This window comes from Myripristis murdjan, chromosome 8 (assembly GCF_902150065.1).
Source record: "Myripristis murdjan chromosome 8, fMyrMur1.1, whole genome shotgun sequence".
Taxonomy (NCBI): domain Eukaryota; kingdom Metazoa; phylum Chordata; class Actinopteri; order Holocentriformes; family Holocentridae; genus Myripristis; species Myripristis murdjan.
The window spans coordinates 8456061-8472587 of record NC_043987.1 but is presented as its reverse complement, the minus strand read 5'-3'; the positions used below and the strand labels follow the sequence as shown (position 1 = coordinate 8472587).

At 42.0% G+C, this 16527-nt stretch overlaps 1 protein-coding gene across 1 annotated transcript; it reads left to right on the top strand.

Annotated features, from left to right (window-relative positions):
* The first annotated feature begins 1201 nt into the window (after positions 1-1201).
* On the top strand, positions 1202-16527 carry atf7ip2 (activating transcription factor 7 interacting protein 2). The gene is made up of 12 exons (XM_030058779.1): positions 1202-1239; positions 1356-1531; positions 2161-2255; positions 2351-2482; positions 10098-10228; positions 10334-10374; positions 10473-10519; positions 11268-11313; positions 11520-11596; positions 12135-12281; positions 13929-14116; positions 15039-16527. The coding sequence occupies exons 2-12, from the start codon at positions 1372-1374 to the stop codon at positions 15247-15249; spliced, it is 1275 nt and encodes a 424-aa protein (XP_029914639.1). The 5' UTR covers positions 1202-1239; positions 1356-1371; the 3' UTR covers positions 15250-16527.

Below are 16527 nucleotides of genomic sequence, written 5' to 3'. Positions count from 1 at the left end.
TTGTCAAACAGCTAAACCTGTATCTTTATGTCGCTGTTGTTATGTTAGCCGTTATGCTAGTTAGCTACCCGGCTCGTGAATGGACGTTACGATAAGGTGTATAAGTTGCCTATTTGGACTAGCGTGTTGATTTTTTGTGAATATAGACATCAGTTTCATCTCTTAGGTTGCTAACGTGTTATTTAATGTTATAAAACGGGTGCTTCCCATCCTCAAATGTGATTGGCTGGGCCGCGTTCCATGCCGTTGTAAAAAAAGTGCAACCTACTGCATTCTGAGGCAGACCGTAGCACAAAATATCCCTGCGCCAGTGTAAACGGACATTGCGTTGCCTAGCAACCAACTACTCTGCGCTCAACTTACTTGTTAGGTTACATTTGTTTCAAGAATTTTGTAAAGGTTGGAGGAGATGGACAGGATGGACAAGAAAGAAAAAGAAGACAGGAGACACGCTGACATTAATGACATAGACATTGAATATTTGGAGAAGTCAAAAAATGACGAGGCAACGTTGAAACAAACTATGTGGTCTGTTCGTTGCTTTCAGAGCTGGTGTGAGGAGAAGAGAGAGACTGTTCACTTTCAGTCAATCACAAAAACAGAGCTTAATCAGATTCTCCGTCAGTTTTATGCCACTGTAAAAAACGGGAAAGGTGAAGCCTATGGTTTCAGCAGCTATGTTGGGCTACGTGCGGGGCTTAACCGTTACATCAATGATCCACCAATCAGCCGATCCTGGTGTCTGATAAAGGATGCTGAATTCACCACCAGCAACAATGTTTTTGCCGGTGTGATAAAGCAACTCCGCCGAGAAGGACGTGACAAATCTTCCCACCACCAAGCCATAACTGAGGCAGACTTCCAGAGGATTAAGGACTTTCAGGCACAAAGTTCAAACACACCTTGGGGGCTTGTCTGTAAAGTCTGGTTTGACGTGCAGCTTCATATGGGACGCGGGGTGAACGAGAGCAACCGCAAATTAAAGCCAGACTCCTTCAGGATTTACCACAATGATGAAGGTCTAAAATATGTCACCCTGTCTTTCAACGAATGCACAAAAAATCACAAAGATGCTGCTGAAGAAAAGAAAGAAAGCCTGCGGGGATTCATCTATGAGCAGCCGGGTAACCCACTGTGTCCGGTGGCCTCCCTGGAGAAATACCTCTCCCTGCTGCCTCCTGATGCACCTGCCTTTTATCTCCACCCAAAGCGGACACAGTGTGACAGCGCCGATATATGGTAAGTTAACAGTATACTTTTATTATTATTGTTGTTGTTATTAGAGGCGGGCATATTCCAGTGCAGCATCTCACCACAATACTTTTTTTCTCTCTCTCTCTTTCTACATATGTTAGGTATACCAGCGAGCCTATGGGGATAAATTTCCTCGCGGGCATGTTGCCTCGCATTTGCAAAGCAGCCGGCACCGAGACCATCTACACTAATCACTGCCTGAGAAGCACCACAGTGCAAAAACTGTCCCATGCTGGCCTAGAGGCACGGCAGATTATATCTGCGACGGAATATAAGTGTGAGAGTTCTCTCCAGTTGTACTGGCGTCCAAATTATGATGACAGTAGATAGTGGAGCAATATCCTTGCCTCAGGCAGTGGCACAACCGACGTTAGGCATACGTCTGCGCAAAAACGCTCCTGTCACGAAACGCACGCCACCGTCCCTGCAAAGACGAGTCCAAACATAATTGAACACTATTTTAACAATTGCACTATTAATGGAAATATCCAGTTCACCATTAACAAGCCCAAATAGCCTCATGTGACATCATGATGGCGCTAGATGAAAAAGCAATCTTAGCGTCTGTTTTGCTTGGCAACCATTCTGTCCACTCTATCTTGCTTGGTGGAAGAATGAATAGTTCTCAATATTATTGTTGCATTATTACCAATAATTTTTTTTTTTTCTTGTGTGTTTATTTTATGGGCTGTATGTTTATATGGGCTATGTGGCGGAGGGAGAACGCCCCTCAGCCGTTGTAAAATCACTGTAACCCACTGCTTCTCCGGGCTTATTGCTTAATTAGTAACATTAACTGAGGTAATGTTAGTGATGGTGTAATACAAGTTATGAGTTCATTTGTTGACGTGTTAGCTGTTGACTGCAAACACTGACCTTTCACCTGTGTGTATGTGTGTGTTTAAGTCAGAACAGCAATGAAGAGGTCGTCGTCCAGCAGCTCTCCTCCTGCTCCCAGCAGAGCCACCAGTGAGAGGAGCATTAAAGTCTCAAGAAATGAAGTGAGAAACTTTAAGAAACCATGTGTGTCCATGTGTTTGCATTCATACATCAACGTTTGTGCAGTCATTGAGTGTGTGTGTGTTTGTGTCCATAGATGCAGGCCCTGATCCAGCAGGAGGTTCAGAGTGCAGTGAGGCTGACTGAAATGAAGCTGGATTGCTTGGTGGAGAAAATTCAACAGATGGAGAGTGAAATCATGTATGAGAGCGCCATCCACAAACTGGAGGTGGGTCTGCGTACGTGCAGTAAAATATCAGTCAATCAGATGTTATTTAAAATAAATGAGTGAGTAGTGGAAAACTGGTGTGCATGAGTGTGGATGTAGGGTGGGTTTGAGACTCGGGGGGCATATTTTATAGGGCTGGGAAGATGTGCTTATCTCCCAGTAAGATACAGTCACCATACTTGGGTGCCGGTTTGTTATGCATTGCGATTCTTATGTATTGCGATTTGATATGATTCATTTCGCGTTTCGTTTTTGATTTATGCTCTAGGTTGTGGTTGTACAGTTTCATGAAGCTGTGATTATTCTAGAGGTCACCATAGGTCATTTTAATAAGGGCTCACTACAATGAAATGGCTCCTATGGAGGCTAACATCATCACACATGAATCAAATGTGGCTCATTGAATCAAGAGTCTCCGCTTTCCAGTCAAAGCCAATTTATGCAACTCCAAGACTGTTTAGGCCCCAGTCTGCACAAACACACCATTCTGGTCGGTGTTTACATCCCGTGGCAGCCAAGGTGCAGGAGGCGCAGCGCGTGCTAGCCGATCAGATTCTCAGTGTGGGGCGGACAACCCCGGATTCCTTAGTTATTGTCCTGGGCGACTTGAACTGGCGACACCAGTTCTCAGCAAATGACTCCAGGTCTGTCTGGAGAGGCTTCAGGAACATCAGACTACAAACCCAAGCCCCCCCACTCCATGAACGGCTAACGCCTAGCCAACTGCCTATATGAGTTTTTCTGTCGCTTTGAAAAACAATGGGGCAATCCTGTTACCATCCCCCGTGTCACCTCTTCCTCCACAGCATGCCCAATGAGCCCTCCACCTCAGCTCTCCTCCCCTCCTCCCTCACAGTAGGCTCTGCAATCCAGAGTCCCCCTCTTCTCCCACCTCACCTCTCACCATGCTAGACAAGGGTGTGAACAGACTGTTTAAGAGGCCACTCACACTGGCAAGTTTGATCCGCGCCCAAGCACGATTGCCCCTAAAATCCGGATTCTTTGACCAGTGTGATCGCTCTGTATCGTGCTTGAATACAGTACACTTCCCCCGCTCTGGCACAGTTGGAGGAGGTGTGCTTCAGCGCGGTACGGGCGCATACACGAGCACATGCACGGTCACGCACGCAGTGCGCGGACGTAAATCATGCAACTTTCCTCCTGCCTCTGCAAAATTGTTTAATGTGCGCGGCTTGATTACCGGCGAATGGCCGCGTTGCGCAATCAATAATCAACCATGTTGTCTGTGTCACTGTCCGTTGTGCTGCTGCAACTGCGTATAAACAAAAGTCGGTTTTGGCTTTAGTGAGAATTATTTAGCACGATACGGGCTCAAACTTGCCAATGTGAGTGGGCCCTAAGAGGTAGAACCCCCGTAAAGCTGCCGGACCGGACTCTGTCTCACCATCCACCCTGAAGCACTGTGCTGATCAGCTGTCTCCAGTGTTCACAAACATATTCAACACCTCACTGGAGACATGCCACGTGCCAGCATGCTTCAAAACCTCCACCATTATCCCCATCCACAAAAAAAGGTCACCATAGGTCATTTTAATAAGGGATCACTACAATGAATGGCTCCTATGGGGGCTAACATCATCACACATGAATCAAATGTGGCTCATTGAATCAAGAGTCTCAGCTTTACAGTTTAAGCCAATTTATGCAACTCCAAGACTGTTTAGGCCCCAGTCTGCACAAACACACCATTCTGGTCAGTGTTTACATCCCGTGGCAGCCAAGGTGCAGGAGGCGCAGCGCGTGCTAGCTGATCAGATTCTCAGTGTGGGGCGGACAACCCCGGATTTGTTAGTTATTGTCCTGGGCGACTTTAGCAAAGGCAGCCTCACTCATGATCTCCCCAAATACAAACAATTTATTAAGTTCCCCACCAGAGAGGAAAATATTTTGGATCACTGTTACACCACAGTAAACAACGCCTTTCATGCCATCCCCCGTGCTCCACTTGGTGAATCAGATCATGCTTTGATCCATCTGATTCCTGCCTACAGGCAGAAATTAAAACTCTGCAAACCAGTAGTACGGACATCCAAGCTGTGGACCAGTGAAGCTGTGGAGAAGTTACAGGTGTGCTTTTCAAGGCCGCTACCAACAGTCTGGATGAGTCCACAGAGGCTGTGACATCATACATCTCCTTCTCTGAGAACAGCTGTGTTCCGTCACGCACCAGGATGAGTAACAACAATGACAAACCCTGGTTCACAGCCAAACTCAGACAGCTCAGGTTGGAGAAGGAGAAGGCATTTAGGAGTCAGGACAGAGACAAATTTAAAGAGTCAAAGTACACGTTTAGCAAGGCAGTGAGAGAAGTTAAACGCCAGTACTCAGAGAAACTCCAACACCAGTTCTCAGCAAATGACTCCAGGTCTGTCTGGAGAGGCTTCAGGAACATCTCATGCCCCTTTTCCACCAAAAAACACCTGGTGCTAGTTCGGAGCTGGTGCTAGAGCCGGTGCTTAACTGGTGCCGAACCGGTTTGCTTTTCCACCGGCCAAGAGCCAAGTGGAGCCAAGTCAGAGCCACGTCATTACGTCATTGTAAAACGTGATCACGTGGGTGTGCGAGACGCTTGCTCGGAATCACAATAATAAACATGGACGACCCACTGTAGTGATGAAAATACTGCTCATGTGTTCACAAGCCTACATTGTGGTCCAGAGGCGAAAAACGCAATTATTGCCGGCTACCTGTCGTATTCGTGGTCGGAACGAACGGTGAGTATGTTTACCTATACGTTTATAGCGTTTGCTGCTCCCGTTTGAGTCTGTAAGCCCGCCCACCAATGACGCAGTGGGCCGCGTCATCGGTTCTTTCTCTGGTTCTCTGGTTGGTGCTTGCTTGGAACCAGTTTGGCCGGTGCTTGGGCGGTGGAAAACCAAAAAACTGGTGCTAAGTCAGGCACGGTCTCCGAACCAGCCCTGGAACTGGTTTAGTGGAAAAGGGACAACAGACTACAAGCCCAAGCCCCCCCACTCCATGAATGGCCAACGCCTAGTCAATTGCCTATATGGGTTTTTCTGTCGCTTTGAAAAACAATGGGGCAATCCTGTTACCATCCCCCGTGACACCTCTTCCTCCACAGCATGGGAGCCCAATGAGACCTCCACCTCAGCTCTCCTCCCCTCCCCCCTCAGAGTAGGGGGGATGGGCACTTTACTGCACAGTAAAGTGCCCATTCTGTGTGACATTTTACAGTTTTTCAATTTTGAAGATAATCACACCAAAATGGTTTCAATTTGCAAAGTAGTCAATTTTATGCATATTTTATGTATGGTGAAATTCAGAATGGGTACTTTACTGTTGAAATTTGGAAGCGAAAACCCAAACTGTAGGAATGTGGAGCTTAAGAGATTTGGTAAAAAGTTCATGAAAATGTTGATGTTTTGACAAGTAAATGCATTTCTGGTGCAATGGTCATTGTATGTTAGATTAATAATGAACAATTAACAAACACTAAATAAATATAAGACAAAAACGCAAGCTACAATGGTCTAATATTGAGGAATTTCAGTATTTGCAAGTGGTGAAATAGCCCCATGTATGGGATAGCAAAAAAAAAAAAAGAAGAACTTGCATAAAGAAAAAATGTTTTATATCCCAAGAAAGAGCAAGCTTTGAACTTTAAATTAAAACAAAAATCAGATTTTTTTAAGACGTTCCCACATGCAGTTATGGGCCAATGAAAATGTGACATGAAAACCTTTTTTTGGATTTGGAGAAGCTGCCATCCAGAAACTGATGAATATATCTGACTAACCATTAATGCTTTGCACAGTCCATGTATGTATCTCAAAGCTCTGAAAAAATCAAGAAGCTGGGGTATATACAAGGTTGTTTTCTGAAGGCCCAAACATGGTCGAACACAAAACCCGTGTAATTTTTTTTCCATTTTTGAGGGGCTGGCATGCCTACCAGTTATGATGTATGACAGATGTTTTTTGTATATTCTGAGAGAGTAGGTGGAGGTGTGTTATTATACCAAATTTCAGTTTCCTATGTGGTGTAGTTCCTAAGATATTGACACCTGAAAATGGAGGAAAAATAAGGACACGCCAAAATCGCACCAAAATCGACACATACTCCCCTCACTAAAATGGCCGTATCTCAAAAAGTATCCATCCAAGCAAACTAAAATTTTACAGTGTGCCTATTGGATACATAAGGAACAACTGGTGATTTTTTCAGAATTTTTTGAGACCCAAGTGCATGGGGCATTTGGTGAAATGACATGGAATGACCCACAGGTGAGCGGCGCACACATACTGCCATATATACCTTTCATTATAAATCAACTTTTGTTCATACGTGGCTGCAGCGGCACCGTGGACAATGACACAGACAACATGCTTGATTATTGACTGCGCAATGCGGCCATTCGCCGGTAATCGCGGCATCAGGCGAGCCTACTTGCTGGTTTACATATGCAAGTACAATACATGTGTATTTGCTTAGACCCCCAATATTAGACAAGGGCGTTTTTTCAGGGCATTTTCAATGGAAAAAATAAGGTAAGGTAAGCTTTATTTATCCCGCATAGGGGAAACTGTTTTTACCACCAGCAGAGACAGAAAAACAAACAAAAAACATGACATGACATGATACACAACAAAAACAATAGGACAATAGAAACCAATGAGACGATCTAGAAGTAGGACATGAATTGTAAAGAGAGGACATGATAAGATAACACAGAAGCGTGCAAGATTTAAAAATAAATAAATAAATACTGAATAAATACCAAAGAAAGCTATGCAGCAATGCCAAATCTGAACCTAACAATGTTTGTTAAAATACCTGACAGCTGCAGGAACGAAAGACTTCCTAAAACGTTCAGTGGAGCACCGAGGCATCACAAGACGCTCACTAAAAGAGCTTCCAAGACCCATAAAAACATTGTGCAAAGGATGGTTTTCGTAGCACAGAATCAGTTTTAATTTAGACCTGGTTCTCTTTTCAACAATAGCCTCGAGAGACTCTGGGACAAGGCCAATAACTGATCCAGCCCTCTTGATCATCTTATTGATCCTATGTTTATCATCAACTGATATGCTGCCCCCCCAGCATAGTACAGCAAAGAAAAGGACGCTAGCCAGGATACTCTGATAAAAGATGTCCAAGAGCCTTGTGCTAACATTGACAGACCTGAGTTTCCTAAGAAAGAAGAGCCTGGACTGAGTCTTCTTCAGTGAGGCTTGGGTATTCTCTTTCCAGTTTAATTTATTGTCCAAGTACACACCAAGGTACTTATAGGACTCGACAATTTCAATCTGTTTGCCTTTAATCAACAGTGGGGGGGGCTCCACCTTGCTCTTTCTGAAGTCGATAATGAGTTCTTTAGTTTTTCCTACATTAAGCTTCAAAAAATTTGAGTCGCACCAGTCGACAAAAGAATGGACCTCGTTCCTGTAGGCCAGGTCGTTGCCTTTGTTGAGCAAGCCCACTAGGGCTGTGTCATCTGAAAACTTTTGTAGCAAGCAGGATGGCTGACTATGTCTATAGTCTGCAGTGTAAAGAGTAAATAAGAAAGGAGATAAAACTGTGCCCTGTGGCGCTCCAGTGTTTGTTAAGATAGTGTCAGAGATTTTGTTGTCAAGTCTGACAAACTGAGGTCGGGACAGAAGATAATCAAGAATCCAGGCAATTGTGCTGTTGTGCAATTTAAAATCAATCAATTTGTTAGCTAAAATGTGTGGCTGTATTGTGTTAAAAGCGCTAGAAAAATCAAAAAACATGATCCTAACAGAGCTGGCAGGGGTTTCAAGATGACTATAAATATTGTGAAGCATAAATAATAAAGCATCATCAACACCCACACCCTTCCTGTAAGCAAACTGAAGAGGATCCTGAAAGGCAGACACCTGCCTCGTCAAGTGATCCAAAACTACCCTCTCAAAGCACTTCATAATGTGAGATGTCAGGGCTATAGGTCTCAAGTTGGCAAGGTCACAAGACACATTGGTTTTCTTTGGAATAGGAACAAGGCAGGATGTTTTCCACATGGCTGGAATTTTAGCAGAAGATAAAGACAAAGAAAACAATGAGTGGAAGACTGAGCACAGCTGGTCAGAGCAAACCTTAAGAGTTTGTGGTTGAACACCATCAGGACCTGCTGCCTTATTGGCTTTAATGCGCTTTGACTGCTTGCGGATCTCCTCGGTGTCCAAACTAATAGCTGGGCTACAGTCCTCAGAGCTAGCCTGTTTAAGAAAGGAAAGAATTTCCTCATGTGAGGATGAAAAATCAAATTCGTCAAACCTGGCAAAAAACTGGTTGGCATCATCAGCTTTAATTCCAGAACCACAAAAACTGGAGTTACTGATCCCATAGCCAGTGATAGATTTCATACCTTTCCAGAGCCCTCTAGTGTTACTATTGCACAGGTGACCTTCGACTCTTTCTTTATATTTTGCCTTGCCCTGTCTAATGATTGCTTTCAATTCCCTTTGAGCATCTTTAATCCTGTCTTTGTTACCACTGTAAAAGGCAGCTTTCTTCCTATTAATAGCAGCTTTAACATCGTTGGTCACCCATGGTTTATTATTGGGGAAAGACTGGACCTTTTTGCAGGGAATAACAGACTCAACACAGAAATTAATGTAACAGGTGACTTTATCAGAAATACTGTCCACATCATTGTCACCGTCAAAAAACACAGTCCAATCTGTGCATTCAAAGCATCCTCTCAGAGTTTCACAAGCATCTTCTGACCAGATGCGCACAACTCTGGACGTGGTCGGCAGTCTACGTATCGCTGGCATGTATCTGGACATCAACAATACCAGGTTATGGTCCGAGTTGCCCAGCGGCGGGAGAACTTTAGCCACAAAGCCCTCCTTAACGTTAGTATAAAACAAATCAATAGTCCTGTCTCCTCTCGTCGGAGATGACACCATTTGTTTAAAAGATGGTAGAGCCGTATTCATATATTCGGATGAATACGGCACGTTCTATTTAAATAAGTAAATAATTCTCACTAAGATTTATATTAATAAACCTGAGATTTATTTTAAGAAACCAGGTTGCATTCTTTTCTGTACTTAATTCCCATGTGCTACTGGTTTGTCAGCCTATTTGGGAAACAATAAGAGAATCGATAAAAAATTGATTGATAAGCAGGAATCGATAAAGCATCGGAATCGCTAAATCCTTATCAATATCCATCCCTACTCTGCAGTGGGCATCATCAACACAGCCAGGGATAGACATGGAGACTGACATGGAAACTTGGCAATAAAAATCTTTCTGATTCTGATTACAACAGGCCAAAAGAACACATTTAGACTGCATGCAAACAGCTGCATGGTTTGTGGCCCAAACTGCATGCAATCAGCATAAGGTGGGCATGTGTGTAAAGGGGAGACCCGTGGGTGCCCAGAGAACCCATTTTCATTCAGATATCAATAGACCCCGCTGAAAATGGCCATGCCAGATTTTCCCTCACCAAAATTTAGGCTAACTTTGGAGCAGTTGCCTATATTCCAGCAACCTAGCATGACAGGTCACGGCTAAAAACTTATCCACGTGAATAATAACAATAACTACTGAAAAACATTGTGATTGAAATCAAAGAGTCCATTTTTTTTCTCTTGAGCAGGCAAAAGTGAAGAGGGTCAAGAGGAGAGGAGATGAAGCACTTGCCTACATCAAGACATTGGGGTTCAACGGGCGCCAAGACAGCACATCGGAAATGGCTGGAGACACATCAACAAAGTTAGACATCGGCAGGTATGCAGAATCAGGTTCAGTCCTGTTAGTCCTCAGAGACAGATGCTGTGCGCTGTACACTTGTTAAGCATTTAGAGTTATGCAGTGTAATGTTCTGTTTTGCAGGTCAGATTCAAAGGAAGAAGTCATGGAAATCGTATCAGTCAGTAAGGACTCTGTTGATGTGTGTGGTTATGAGTATTTTGTATTTGTCAGTAATGTGACATATTTATTATTATCAATGCTGTGCTTTGTTTTTTCTCAGTGACCAAGAAGAGAGAGGAAGACAACCTAGAGCTCTTCAAAACAGTGGTACGTTCATTCATTGTCAATGTTGTTATTCACACAGTGACAAGGAAGAACTTCAGTTATTATCCCAGGATTTAATTTGCTTTAATCATTAAAACCAATCGGCCTATATTTGGGCCCTGTGTCTGTTCAGGACCAGCCTTTATTTCCTTCTGCACTACTTTGCAATGTGAGAGAGGTTCAAAGATGGACGTTGTCACTGTCTTGCAACCAAAGATAGCCTGGGACAATGTCAGAAATTTAGGAGAACCATCTCATCATGTGACTGCTGCTAGAACCTATGTCTGCTAACCAACCAATAGGAATGCACTGAGCAGCATGACACTAGAACTAAACCCAACGATGGAGGTAAAACAAGCAAAACAACATGTTTTGGATTCCAACAAAGAAGAAAACGACCAGGTCCAAATTCTCCTCTTTTTTGGATTTTTGTCCAAACATATTAACATCACTATTGCAAGGTCTCAATTCCTGCTCAGCTTCATTGTTTAGCACTACAGCAGCACAGATTAATGACACATGCTGATGAGGTTTTCTGGTGTACTGACTTGCCTCGTAGCCTGTAAGATTCAGGAGATGTGATCATCATACTGTCCACATACATCAAACTTGATGTCCTACCCAAGTTTATTAGATCTATCTTGCACTGTGTGGCTTGCAGAAAAAAACTCATAAGATTGCTGAAATCTCACAGTCTGTAGGCACCATAACGGTTGATGTTTGTGTTGAGATTTGTGCCTTTTTTTTTCAGGAAACCACCAAGAAGGCACTTAAGAAATTGCAGGAAGATAGAAAAGGTACCATGATTGAATATCTGAAGTTTACAGGATGAATTGATGTTATCTGTCCAGCCTCTCTCTGTTTCCTTCTGGTTATATTAATGCCCTTGGTGGCAGGAATAATGTGTTTTAATGGCAGCAGTCAGTACATGTTAGTGTCCACATTGAAATTCCTCACTTTTCCTTCATTCTGATCCTTGCTAATCTACTTCATCCATGTTCAGTGTTGAAGGCTGCCATAGCAGATATAAGCAGTGAGCTGACTACTTCACACAGCAGTCATACCTCTCCTCCTCTAAAGGTAGGATACATCAGTATTTATTTGAAAAAAAAAGTTACGTTTTAACATGTTTAGCGTAAGCAGTCTGTGGGGATGCAAATGGGATGCAATTTTTTTTTACTTGTCTTTTCTAGATTTTTTTTTTTTTTTTTTTTTTTTTGTCTCTACTGACTCGTTCCTCGTTACTAATGATTGTTAATCAAAAATCTCAAAGCACCAGTGGGCATCACTACAGTATTGTCACAATATCAATATTGAGTTATTACATCAAATATATTGAGATATTTAATTTTGTCCAAGTTTCACAGCCCTAGATGCCACAATAAAGAGGAATAGTTTTCCAGTGTCATTATGTCATGACATTTTGCAGTCGTGTTGTACAAATTTTGTTTGATCAAAAGCCTTTAAAGGCATGAGACAAATTTTAGTCTCAGAAGGTGCTTCATATTTAGGGTTTTCTCATAAATATAAAATGCAAGACATACATACTTGTAACTTTTTCCCTTCCTTTCTCTTTTGTTTTCTTATCATTCATGCCTTGATTTGTTGTTTGATTCAGAAGCTGTGCAGGTTAAAGCAGGAATCCGATGTATGTCCAGTGGAGGAGCTAAGGAAGGTTAAAGTAGAGGAGGAGGAGTACAGCTCTGTCGTCAGAGTGGAGTACCCCCCTAATGAAAATCACACAAGCTCCAAACAATCCGAGCGGGTAATTTTCACTTCCATTATTTTAACGAACGGACCTGGTTTAACTTGGTTTAGAGTAAATATCTAGAGCCAGACCGATATATTGGTTTGCTGATATTATTGGTTGATATTGGCTTATCACAGATATATTGGTATTGGTGTATATGTTGTTTTTTTTTAACAGAGCATAATGCATAAAAAGATGCTTTCGATGATGTAGACATGGATATCTGATATCGATTTTCCTTTTTCTTAATTCAAGTGTTATTGATATATTTAACTTAATATATTTACTTGTGTGTGTGTTTTTTTTTTTTTTTTTTTTTTTAATTTATAGTTATTCAGAACTATTAAATTCCCAGTAAAGTGTATTTGATATCCATGCACTGATGTCCAAAAATGTGTGTTGGTGTATATATCGGCTGATATATCGATGACACAATTGTCTTTACTCTGTCAGAACACAAACAATTATAAAACAATTGTATCTTTGGTAAAAAAAAAAAAATACACTGAACCTTAATCACATGTACACGGTGGACAAAACTCAATTTTAACAAGGCTGTTGTTTACAAGTTCAGTAGTTGTCTCTGGTACTTTCCATGAGTGTCTCATAAAGTAAAGAAGCAGTCCATCATCTGTTAGCAGCTGAACCAGTTATGTGCACATAGCTGCTACACTTCAGCCTGTGTTCACTCCCTTTCTTCTCTGATAACATGATGTCTTTGAACTCAGTGTGCCTTCCAGTTGTTATCAGACTTTTCTGTGCAGGAAAAACATCTCTCTTTACTCTCTCACACTCAGTATACTCACTCACCCATAACTTCATTTCCACAATAAGGAAACATCTAACCCATTTATGTATATCAACACTGTTATTTGAACACACTGATTATGTAGTTTGATTAATACAATTACATACAGTCATTTTATTTTGAAAATATACTTTGGATTGAACTAATTTCCCTCGCCCCTCATTAAAAGTATGTGGTTTGTGTAAAATGTGACTATGTAACCAAGTGAAACATTATTGTTGCATTATTACCTAATACATAGTAAATAGTACCTCGCTGTATTACTCATTAAATTACTTTAGCATCATGCTGAGTATGTTGGTGAGGTATGCCAGCAAGACCGTAGGCTATGGAAAATTATAGTCAGAAAATAGTGTCTTCATTTTTAAGGCTAACTATAACTCATCTCTTAAGGCTTAAAAATGGCAGTAAATTAAAAAAAAAAAAAGAGAGAGATAGCCTGCAAGCTTACTGTGGAAACTTGAAAAACAAAAGAAAATATTAATGTGTAAATAGTATTATTTCAAAGGCTGCTTATTAAAACAGTAACAATGAATAGCCATCCTGTAAGACATCACATCTTGAAGTTAGTGCTTCAACAACATAATGATCAGGCTGTTAACATAAAAGTATCTCATTGTAGCTGAAGGATAAATAACTATCAATTGTATCTAGTAGAGAGGCTTTTAAAAAATACTGAGGGACTGTTAACCGTTGTAGGTGCATGTGGTACCTACAGCAGTAATTGCAACACTCTGTCCCATTGCTCAGATAAGTAATGCTATCATGTAATATGATATGTACTCTTAAATTCATGCTGGTTGCTTTCCCGCCACCACTTTAACCTGATGTCCTCTACTTTCGCTACACCTCAGGGCGAGCTGTCGTACCCTCCTCTCCCTGACACCCCCTTCCCCTCCGTCCTGAGCATGGAGGCCGCCTCCTACAACATCCCACAGAGACTGACCCTGCAACTGGCCCTCATCAAGAACCCCCCCGGCCTGTCTTTGCTCTGGAACGTGGAGGAGGAAGACCCTTCAGCGCCCCCCATGGACAGCTACAGGTGAGAAACATAAGAGGGCAACAGGTTAATAAGCTGAGGTTCAAGCCTCTGCCCTGCTGAAGTGTCTTTGAGCAAGACACTGAATCCCCACCAGCTCCATTAAGGATAGGTATCACAGTAATAAAGCCCCATCCTGATGTAGGGGCTTCTTTGATGGTAACACATGAATGCGGATTTCTCACTGCAGTTGCAAAATGCAAGGTTTTTATGATAAAAATATCATGCGAAAATCTGATCAGTATGGCATATACAGTGAAACTACAACCAAAAAAAGATCTTCCAATACCCATTAACAGAGACGCCATATATTCACCCTGTTTGCCTCAGTTAAATTACGTTATCAAGTTAAAAAAATGAATTGTTTATCACATGAGCAGCTTCAGCATGTGGCCACTAGAGGGAAATAGAGCTCTTTCACCACTATACTCCTTGATTCCTTGTCTTTATTGTAGTGTCTCACTCGTTTTACCCTCCTTTCATCACCTCTCTCTCCTTTGCTTCCACCGACCCTTTTCACCCAAATTTCCTCCTTCATGTTTCCTCTTGGTTTAATTTCATCTCCTTCTTTTGCTTCTTCCCTCTCACACAAAAAACGTCACTTCCCTTCTTCATCAATATTTTCCCTCCCTGCGTCCCTCTGCTTGCCTCCGTTTTTCTTTTCCTCTCCGTATAACTGACCCTCTTCTTTTCCCACTCCTAATCTCCTGTCCCTGCTTCCCTGCCTACAACACTATCCTTTCTACTGTCCAATAACATTGCATTATTTTCCTTTTCACTTTACCATACCACATTCTTTTATCCCTCATTGTCTTTCATTTTCCCTCTATGCTTCTGTACCTTTCTTGCTCCCTTCCTTTCTCTCTGCTTCTACCCTCTTCATCGCTCCTGTCTTCCTTTCTCTTTCTCTCTCTGCCTCCTGCAGCATCGTCATGACCGTGGAGAAAGTTAAGGGTTCCAGCATCTTCCCAGAATGGAAAACTCTTGGTGAGGTAGCATCCATCCCTTTGCCCGTGTGCCTGATGATTACGAACTGCAAGCCAGGGTACAAGATGTGTTTCGCCGTGGTGGGGAAAGACAAGTTTGGCCGTTATGGACCCTATAGCAAAGTTGTACCTGCCATCATACCCGAATAGTTGGGAAACATTTTTGGGATCCAAGGACGGAGACTGCAGTGGGATCCATGACTAAGACTGTCCCACTGGCCTGGAGAGAAGAAGTGTGCTGGGCTTCTGGAAATTCCATCCAGGGAAAATGCAGGGAGTATACCTCACTGTTTCAGCAGTAATTTTAAAGAACACGTCTTCTGCTGACTATCTGCAACTTCTGTATTAACAGTGTTTTATACAGTGTGCCAGTTGTTACCTTTTTTCCAGTGTTCATATTGTTTTGATTCAAAAACATGTTTTCATACATTTCTGAATATGTGTATGGTGGGGTGTCACTTAAAAAGCAAGCAGAGAACAAGACTTTCAATGCGCTCTCCTTACTTTGTACATTGTTTTATTAATTTGTGCCCCATCGGAGATGACGGAGGTGTACTCATGTGGGTGGTTTTATAAATGCACATGCTCAGATGAAACTGAATGCAGACCAGGGGAGCAAACTCAGCTCACAGTTTGAAGACTGTCATTTTTATGCTGGAGATAAAGGCTAATATGGTCCTTGAAGGGTTTACATTTTTATGACACCTGGATGCTCCTGGAGGGTCAGAATTCAAAAATCGACCACAGGTATATCATGTTTGTTTAGGACGATTTTGTTTAAACTATCTTGTCCTTAGAGTGCCATATCACTATAACATTTACTTCAAATATGGCATCACATGAAAATAAAAATCTCCAATCCTTTTTGCCAACATGCAAAGCAACAATAGCCTTAAAGTTAGTAAGCTAAGTAAGTAAGCTAGTATCACTAGCTTACTCACCAGGTTGTGTCACATTTCTGCTGTTTTATGTTGTTGAATTATTTTTACTCTTTTTTTGTCACATCAAAATCAACAGAAACCAAAATCAGGCCTTTCTCTGCCTCATACTGATCGGCTGGGCTGTTGATAAAATAAACACTTGAAGTTTTCTGAATTTCTTTCAGTGAAGGAATGGAATTTGTTCAGAAGAAATGTAAAATATAGACTGGCTTTTGATGTCAATAAAGTTGTCTCAAAGTCACATTACGCAAGACTCTCCAACAGTCTTTGTGAATATGCAGTTAACTAACTGCATTATTTGGATGTTTTATTTATCTCTTTATCTGAATGACTGGTTCTGCAAAGGGTGATTTCCTGATCCAAGCATTAAAGGTTCCCCATGTAGTTTGTGACCACTAGTGGCGCTGTAGTGCACACTAGGAAAATCATTTGTTTAAAATGTCAGGAAGATGAGAATAAACTGTTGTTTTGCATTGGTTATGCCCCT